Here is a 10,215-nt window from a genome sequence, read left to right on the forward strand (position 1 = left end):
AGTCATAACCCCATTCTGCTCTAATTATATTTTCAAGTTCAGGAGTGAAATGTGTATCCTGTAAACAGAAAATATTATAATGCTTATTTTTCAAGTAAGAAAAAACATCTTTTCTTTTATGTCTATCTCCTAGACCTTGACAGTTTGCTGATATTATCTTTATACACTCAACAAGTTACATATCTAAACCGTTTATCTTATTAGAATCATTGACCATATATGTGACACAGCCGAAGACAACGTGAGCTCTAGCGGAGCCCTTGCCAGCAGCAGAATAGTAATAAATCTGACACTCAAGAAGAAAAGGAAAGGAAGCAGTGATAGAAATAAGGAAAAAACACAGAAAAACATTGATGAGATCAGAGACATATATACATATATGTCTCTGATGAGATAAAACAAAAAATAAGAAAAAAGAGAAAGAAATGACACACTATCGACTATACCTAAATCATATTCTACTTGCTTTACCTGTACTCTTACACCTTGCACATTTGTTTCCTTTTCATCCATGCATACTTTCACAATATTCCACACCGCATACATACAGCAAGAAGTGAAACCGGAAGTCAGCAGTACTACTATAACATAACCAGAAAAGAAACCTGTGGCGGATCATATTATCCGTCTTGCTATATGTCCAGTTACATTGGTTAATAGGATATATCATAAAATTCTTAACAGGGTGGCGAGTATTTCCCACCTACACCAGGAGTTACAAGTATATTTTTATACCGATACTATTTACAGGCCTATGATGATATACAAGTGAATTCTGAATTCAGCAGTACTACATTACCAGAAAAGTAACCATTGAATACTGTGGAATACTGAAAAAAAAAAAAGATTTTTTTTTTGTTTTTTTTTCTTTTCTTTGGGTCATACATAAGTGATGTAGATTCAACCATATATATGTTATGGTGATGCATTATAATACATTGATATAAAATACACACTCTGGCCACCTGTATGTGCCGTGACCATCGATATGTATGAGAGCATATGTTGAGATTCATACAGAAACTTATCTGGGTGGCGGGTAGATTCCCACCTACACCAAGTTCCCAGTAAATCTCTTATGCACAAGGGGGCACAAATACATAAGAATGGTCACCTACACATACACATGTAAATGTGTTTTAATTATGTATTATATGTAGGATACTAATAATATCTGGGTGGCGAGTATTTCCCACCTACACCAGGTGTTACAAGTATATTTTTATACCAGTATTATTTACAGGCCTGTGATATATAGGTGAAATCAGAATTCAGCAGTACTACTATAACATTACCAGAATAAAAACCTAGTGTGGCTGATGATATCATCCGTCTTGCTATATATATATATATATATATAAACATATATGTGTGTCTAATAAGTAAATAATTATAAGATATATGTGGAATATTGAAAAAATATTTCTTTGGGTAATACATAAGTGATGTAGATTCAACCATATATATGTTATGGTGATGTATTATAATACATTGATATAAAATACACACTTTGGCCATCTGTATGTGCATGACCATCGATATGTACAATATATATATGAGCATATGTTGAGATCTATACAGAAGCTTATCTGGGTGGCGGGTAGATTCCCACCTACACCAAGTTCCTAGTAAATCTCTTATGCACAAGGGGGCACAAATACATAAGAATGGTCACCTACACTTACACATGTAAATGTGTTTTAATTATGTATTATATGTAGGATACTAATAATGTCTGGGTGGCGAGTATTTCCCACCTACTCCTGACATTTATAGATATCCAGCATAAACAGACAAATAAAAAGGTGTACAAGTAAATGTGAATATATATAATATGTATTAATACACTTGATTACAATCTTGTAGCCTTCTTATTATTGTTGTGAAGATAAATTAATGAAATAATATTTGCAATGTTACACCAAAGTATTATATACAAATACATAAGAATGGTCACCTACACTTACACATGTAAATGTGTTTTAATTATGTATTTTATGTTTGATACTTATAATGTCTGGGTGGCGAGTATTTCCCACCTACTCTTGACATTTATAGATATCCAGCATAAACAGACAAATAAAAAGGTGTACAAGTAAATGTGAATATATATAATACGTATTAATACAGTTGATTACAATCTTGTAGCCTTCTTATTATTGTTGTGAAGATTAATTAATGAAATAATATTTGCAATGTTACACCAAAGTATATTGGAAGGTATGTGGTAAGGTATGTGGTTATGGTTTGTTTAGAGTGACTTATAGTTATCAGTATGGTTGTATGGGTGGCGGGTGAACCCACCTACACCTACCATAGTTTACTCAAAGTCACAGTCTTTCTGTGAACTCACACCTTCCACCAGGGCACCATCTGCCGAACATGGTATTGTACATGTCACCGACTGTGGATTGCTAATACTGCACAAGTGTTTCAGTATTATGCTAGACCATACATTGGCTAGTTTCGCACCTGGGTGTATACCGTCCTTCAATAATTTTATGTTGACAGAATATCTAGTTTTTTTACGGTTAGATGACTTTCTGCTGTTTATCATGTGACTGCTCAGACGGAGATTTGACTGATCATTGCTGATGTTGATTCGTTCAATATAGTCATTGAGCAATCTTATCTGTCTGGTGACCTCTTTATCATCAGTAGTGATATCATCCGGGTCGTTGGGGAGTCCCTTGTTCTGGTTCCAGATGTTCACACTAAATATTGGACAGTCAACAATACAAAGCTTCACTTTGTCACCAAACCTAGAGGTTATATCGCTGGCTCTATGGAATTGTTCTATGACATGATTAACAGTGATATCAGAATTAGCGTCTCGTAGTCTAATAAATTTTCCAGTTTTAGTTCCAATATCACAGGTACCAGACCAGAGGTAGATAATTATGGACTTGTGACGCTTCATGGCCTTTGATATTCTTTCCTCAATGAGGTTTACTAATTCCCAGGTCTTGGCCCCTGGTATACACCATAGTTCTAATGGGAAGTGATTTCCTGGATAGGCATTTCTTAATGAGTAACCCTTACTGTCCGAGACGAGGATTGGTTTTATTTTGAGTTTCTCACCCGTTAACTGATCAGCACCGAGTTTTTTTAGTGTTTTTTCTAGTTTGCTCAGACTCATCTGGAATTCGTCGAGGAGGATTATAATACAAAATATATAGCCTATATATCTACTCACAGTAGTCAGGTATTAGTCCCGTCTCGTGATCTCAATTCAAAGATGGCGCCGTCCGTCCCGATTGGACTGGTCTATAATTTATGTATGACCCAAGTGTATTGACATCAACCGTTGTAGAAGCAAAGATTATCCAGATTTTTTAACTTTCAAAATGTACACCACAAGTTGAACGTGACGTTAACACCATTTTGAATACGTGATGTTGCAGATAACCATTGAATTTTAGCCTAAGAATTTCTCAGTGGAAAAAAAAAAAAAAAAACATTTTTGACGCATGCGCGCAGACAATAACATACTGGGTAGAATTTTTTTTTATCAAACTCTCCAAGTTTTACGTATATATCTAGAATAGATAATTATGAAAACACCAGCTTTGTTAAAAACCAGACAAAGACTGAATTATAATGACAGGTAATAGATAATATAACTTCATTCTGATACAATGCCAATATACGTATGTTCAAATAACTGAGTTCACATGGAGTCTATAGACAACAACCAATAAAAAAGTCACATAGGTCACAGATAAGATCGATTCACTTACGGTTGAAATTAGCATCGTTCATCAAGAATGATTCCGTCAGGATTGTGTTATATTGTAATCTTCTTTTTTTCCCGTTTTTAAGTAACACAAACAGTTTTCCGTCAGTGCTCCAGGATCGCTCAACACATCGGAGTTCAAAAGCCTCCTTAAGTCTCTGTTGATTCGTCCTGGTTAAATCTTCCACAATGTAACATCGTGATCCCTTCAGTACTTTCCTCTGTTTGATAATCTCAAACTTAGTCCTGCGGTGGGTAAACTTACAGATAATATTTCGGGGTTTGTCCCGCTGAAACATCCCAAGTCTATGTGCAATGTCAATATCAGCGTTATCTATTGTGACTTTCAGTTTTTCTTTAGCAAATTTGACTATCTTCTCCACGCACTCCTCCACAGTCTCATTCTTGTTGGAATCCTCCAGACCTATCTATACACTTTTCAAAACCTTTGTGATTTCAAATGTATTTTAGTTCATTGGTTGATTTTCTTTAATGTTCAAAACGTTAGGATCATTTAATGAATATAATGAATTAAGGAGGTGCTGGGTTTATAGTTTGAATCGCGGAAAGCCAAAGTGCATAGACAAAATCCAACCATCTATGGTCATTACATAACTGCACATGGGTTTTGAATTTGTAAGCCACAGATGAAGGGAAAAGAGATCTAGATGAGGTCTCAAGACATCTTAACCAATCGACTGTCTTAGTCACTTAATTATCAAATGTATATATATATCAATTGTTCAATAGGTGTTTGATAAATAGATCTGATTGACGGTGTTATATGTAAAATCTAAGGAAAAAAATCTTCACAAATATGTTTTGTTTGAAATAATAAATAATTGTCTTCACAGTTTAATATTTATGGATACAAGCATGTTTTCATTGAAAATGTTTTCTTCATGAGCATGAATGGGTTTTCTTCCAACGAAAGGTTTTCATAAAATGATACAACATCCAAATGTGCAGTTGCTTTAGTGACATCAAGGGTCAGAATACTAGCCCATCTAATGATTTCACTCTTGAAAGGGCAACATAAGCCTGTCCTTTTGCAAACAGCGTTCTTCCTAATACAAGAACAATTTGTTGACATGTAATTCCCTGAACTTTATGCACAGTGCAGGCCCATGCTGGTATCAAAGGAAATTGGGTTCTAAATACTGAACGTCCTCTATAGTAGAATTCCTGTGAGGTTTGTTGGATTTCTACAGCATGATGCTCGTAATTAAAAAATATCCTTCCAAGCGTTTCGTCATCAAAACGAACAAACATACGTATTACTTCTCCTTGTTCGTCATTTTCTATCAAATGCACAACACCTAATGCACCATTTATCAATCCATGATCTGTAGCAATATTTCTTATTAACATAACTCGTGAGCAAACAGAAATGGTTAGAACTTTTGGCAAACCCCCAGCGTCTCTGTCATTCTCTGGTATAAAATCAAGAATTTCAGAATCCTGATGATGTAAAATGATGAGATGCCAAGATAGTAGCCGTATGTTCAACTTCACTGTTTAATGTCTGTTGTCTTATACAGTTGTGAGCTGCAACTTCTTTAAGAGTTGGATATACACGCAATACTCCTGTAAATCTTGCATCATTTTCTAGAATCAGTCTAGATGATAATGTATCAATATCTTCCTGAGTAACAATACCAACTCGTATACGGTTTAAAAGATTGCTGTATGTATCTTGTCCTTTTTGTCTCATGTTAGTTTGCAATATATAACTATCTAATAAATCCCATAACAATGTATTGGTAAATGCAAACTGTCCACGTATGGGTTTAAGTTGAAAGAAATCTATCAAAATAGCATTTATACCACCAAAGTAATCATCATTCTCTTTCAGAGCACAAAGTCTTCTATGAATAAAACTCAACATATTACTGGACACCATTGAAATTCCATCTATAACAATAGTATGTACGACTCTATAGTATCCTCTCATTTGTTGCAAACTATTATTAGATAATTTCTTATAAGCTGGTTCTGACCCATGCTGTACAGGTAGTTTCAAAGCACTGTGAAGAGTTTTGCCATTTATATTTTTCGCACTCATACCTGTAGGCCCACACACAAGAACTGGATCTGCTCCTGCAAATGGCGCCGTGAATAAACGCATCCACTCAACCGTTTTGATGAGATATGATTTACCTGTACCTGCTCCTCCTGATATGAAAAGACGCAATTTATTTCGAAATGTCTTTTTATGAATGAAAACACATTTTGCTGATCATCTGTTAAACATGATATTCTGTTCGTAAGTTCATCACTTGTAAGTGCACCCACAAGTAATGAATGGATATGTACACTTCCTTCTTTATTTGCATCACTTGCACTCTGATTATGACCATAATCAATGTTCTGTAAATGCTCAGCAGTAATATGTGCATGTTCTTCTGATATGCAACTGTCCAGTCCTTCTGATGGTAGGCTTTCATCAGTGTTTGGTGCAACAATAACACCTACTTCGTCTGAAGTTACTCTCATCAGTTGCACAATACGGTCAATGTCATGTAAATATGATTCATATTGAATATCGGAGACATTGAATGAGTTATATTTTTCAGTAAAAGCTTATTTTGCATCATTAAATGGAGACACTAAAGACGTCTCATTCCTTTGGTTTGGTTTATTTTGTTTAACGTCCTATCAACATCTAAGGTCGTTTAAGGACGGTCTCCCGTGCGTGCGACATGTATGAGTGTGGTGAGTGCGTATGTGTGTTTTGGGAGGCTGCGGTATGTTCGTGTTAAGTCTCCTTGTGATAGGCCGGAACTTTTGCCGATTTAAAGTGCTATCTCACTGAAGCATACTGCCGAAGACACCCAGCAGCACACCCCAGCCGGTCACATTATACTGACAACGGGCGAACCAGTCGTCCCACTCCTAATATGCTGAGCGCTAAGCAGGAGCAGCGACTACCATTTTTAAAGACTCTGGTATGTCTCGGCTAGGGGACAGAACCCAAAGCCTTCCTCACAGGGGCGAACGCTCAACTAAAGGCCAAAAGTGAGGCATTGTCAAGGGAGACATTAGGAAGAAGAAAGTTAGTAAGAAAGAGAAAAGATAAGATCCCAAAGGGCCTGTATCCAGTAATGTTAATTCTCCATAGGAGCCTGCCTCCGTATAATTTCTTATCTACCTCAACTACAGTTTTTTTTCCGAAGATTATTTTTACACCTTTCCGACACCCAGATTTCATAATGTCAGTGAAAATGTATTTTTATAAAGTTGTCATTTTGAGCATCAAAGACATAAGGTCGTAAATAAAAGAAGGTTATCTCGAAATTGTAATTTGCAACATAGTATAAATTTCTTGTGATAAATATTTCCAAAACATCGTGTTTATTCATAAAACATAAAACAAAAATTTTCTCGGATGAAAATGTACTTGCAGAGACACAATTATGAAGAAAAATGCCATGAAATTGCAATTTTCTTCCGTTATATAGTTTTGGATGCAAATTTCCATCACATAATCGGATAGAGCTTTACTTGTTTCATATGTGTACCAAAAATCAGCTAATTCCATGTGGTGGAACGTTCTCATATCGCCGCCTGAATGTGGTTGTAAATTGAAAGAAAAGGGGAAATGAGTAACAACCTTGTCTGAAACCCTATTATATAGCTTATTATATACAAAATTTTATATTGAATATCAGAGCGGATATTTTCATGACAGTTTTATGATATCTAACGACTAAATAAACAGTATCGATCAAAAGATTTACACTGAGGACACCCTGATACATGAATACTGTTCTATCTCAAGTTGTCCTCTTTTGAATTTTCTGATCGTGTGGCCTTGTACATTTATCCGTATCTTCTTGTCTGTACGTTTACGGAATCATCGACTCGACGCTAGCTATTCTTGTCTTACTTTCCTTGTTTTATTGTCCCAACCCAAAGCGTTGTGGCTCTGTCAGGGTTGGGAACCCTGACTTGTCTCACTTTCTTTGTGCCTGTCGACCTCGCCACATCGAATAGATAGATTATCTATATGAAAGACTTTATTTTGTTCAAAGTAATCAATCAATTCTGCGCTTCTTGGAGGTATTGAATGTGATTTATTATAGTGTCTTGTTATTTTGTGTAATTAGTTGTTCGTTATTTATCACACATTTTCGCATAATTGTACCAAACTACTAAGTATTAGCTGTTTACAGCAATCATCGGTGGCTTGCTATTTTGTTACTTTATCGACGCTTCCTAAACCAATCGTTATTGTTTCAAGATGGAGGGTAAATGTGTTGGAGAAGGCTGTCAACTATACTTCAAGAAACGAAGTGGCAATAAAATAAGAACATAAGTGCACACAATGTAAATAGTCCACAATATAAATGGCTCCTAGATACGCTGGTGCAACAAGGATTGATGTCAGCAAAGGAACAAGCACTTATTTGCCAGAAGTGCTACATGAAGTATCTTCGGAACAAAAATCAGCCTGAACCTGAACCCGAGCAGAACCAGGAAATAGAGGAAGACGACTACCCGTCCCATATCCTGCCGTTGCTGACCCTTCATGATCTTTTGAATGGATCATCTTCACCCAAAAAATGCTGTCTCTGTCTTGTTACCTTTGCAATAAATGGAACAAAATCATCAGTCTTACTAAAACGTGCAAGACATCACCTGATCTATTCACACAAACTGTGGTGTCCCACCTCTGCTCCATTCACCTTATTGGTAACGACTTAGATCCGTCTACAGAGGTTGTCCTTGATGGTACAGGTTCCTTGGAATCTCGGTTACCATCAAAATCGTCCGAAATCATTAATGACCTCCTAGAGGTGTCGCACGTCTTTTCACAGAACCAGTCTGCGTTTGCAATAAGCTTTTCTTCTCTTGATGACTCGGCATGCATGGCCTAGACAGGTTGGTCCAAAGATCAGTTCCTCGAAATCCACTCGCACTGTTCCCCATATCTTTAATCTGGTATATATACCAAGCAAATCTTGACAGAACTCCATAGTACAGGCATTAGACACATCGATAGTCCCACAATTTGTAGGTCCGGATCACTTGAATCATACCTGAAACCCGGTCAAAGTCAACATTCTGACGTCCAAGCAAATCTTGACAGAACTATCACCACATCGAGGTGGATTGTGGAATCCTATCATGGTCGTCTGAAACACTGGACGTTCTTCGGAACGCAATTGGTGTCTAACAGCTTTATCAATGTCATCGAGGCTTTGACGTCCTATTAACAGCTAAGGTCATTAAAGGACGGCCTCCCGTGCGTGCGACATGCATGCGTGTGGTGAGTGCGTATGTGTGTTTTGGGAAGCTGCGGTATGTTCGTGTTAAGTCTCCTTGTGATAGGCCGGAACTTTTGCCGATTTAAAGTGCTACCTCACTGAAGCATACTGCCGAAGACACCCAGCAGGACACACCACCCGGTCACATTATGCTGACAACGGGCAATGTAGGAATTGAGATTGGGTGATAATGGGAGGACGGGGGATGTAATGTTTTAGAATATGTGCAATGTATGTGTAAGCAGCCAGGCCTGTAGTTTTGTTTATGGTTGTGTGAACCTATTCATTTATCTATGTTGTAAATATTTGTTATCTTTGTAATAAATATGTTAAGTTTAATTTCATCTTGGTTATCTTTCCTCAACATACAAGCAGGAGTGTCCATTCGAATCTGGGTTGCTTCGGACAGGGAGAGTCGGGTGTAGTTTGTCACACACAAACTGGGCCCGTCTCCCTCCTGTATACATGTATAATAAACGTTGAGATATTTTGTATGCATGGTATTGATAATCCATGATTAAGTTGCAGTACCTGGTGATGACAACTTCATTTTCCCTTTTCTTTGTGTGTTCACATAATATTTTCTTTGTAGCGACCGATTTCATCAGTCAAAATGTAAGAAAGACGGCCACAATTCACATGAAACGTGTAGGCCGGGCAATAATATTGAGGGTATGAAATTCACACGTACAACGTTGTAGGGATGGGATGGTCAGTCGAATAGCTACATTCTCAATCGAATCATATTGCAAAAGATGCGAGAAAGTAATATATATCCCTACTTTAAACACAGTGACACTTACTTGTACTGACCTGCCCGCCATCTCGATTTGTGATTTTTCGGTACCGCCTGACTTCCTGGTCTTTTGCCGCCATGATGTTTACTTCTCTTTTCCTGTCAGGTCACGTGACTCCCATCAAGGGAGATAACTCGTTAAATAACAACTATTTCGCGACATGGTGATGGACAATGAAACATCATGATGATTAATACTACCATTTGAACTTGTACTATACAGTACATATACTGCACAATATTCATGCGAAAGCTCACCATACAATAATGTGAGGTTAACCGATCACTGAAACCAACTCGCACGCCCAGGAAAAACCGGGCTTTTGACCCGGAAACCTGTATCCAATGGCTAGGACTAAACCCCGCGAGCCCGATCTCTCCCGGCTGACAGACCGGACCACTGCCAAAAACCT

General features: G+C 37.2%; 1 protein-coding gene across 1 annotated transcript; it reads right to left on the minus strand.

Moving 5' to 3' along the window:
• Positions 1-3,732: 3,732 nt before the first annotated feature.
• On the minus strand, positions 3,733-9,882 carry LOC117315171. The gene is made up of 2 exons (XM_033869315.1): positions 9,820-9,882; positions 3,733-4,164 (listed from the first exon to the last, which is right to left on the minus strand). Exons 1-2 carry the CDS (start codon positions 9,880-9,882, stop codon positions 3,733-3,735), a joined length of 495 nt encoding a protein of 164 aa, XP_033725206.1.
• Positions 9,883-10,215: the final 333 nt, after the last annotated feature.

The sequence above is a fragment of the Pecten maximus genome, chromosome 17 (assembly GCF_902652985.1).
Source record: "Pecten maximus chromosome 17, xPecMax1.1, whole genome shotgun sequence".
In the NCBI taxonomy this organism is placed as follows: Eukaryota; Metazoa; Mollusca; class Bivalvia; order Pectinida; family Pectinidae; genus Pecten; species Pecten maximus.

Coding starts and splice junctions, on each gene's coding strand:
- LOC117315171 (XM_033869315.1), bottom strand. CDS start 9,882: ATGGCGGCAAAAGACCAGGAAGTCAGGCGGTACCGAAAAATCACAAAT. Junction 4,165..9,819: donor CAAATCGAGATGGCGGGCAG/GTCAGTACAAGT, acceptor AAAAGTGTATAG/ATAGGTCTGGAGGATTCCAA.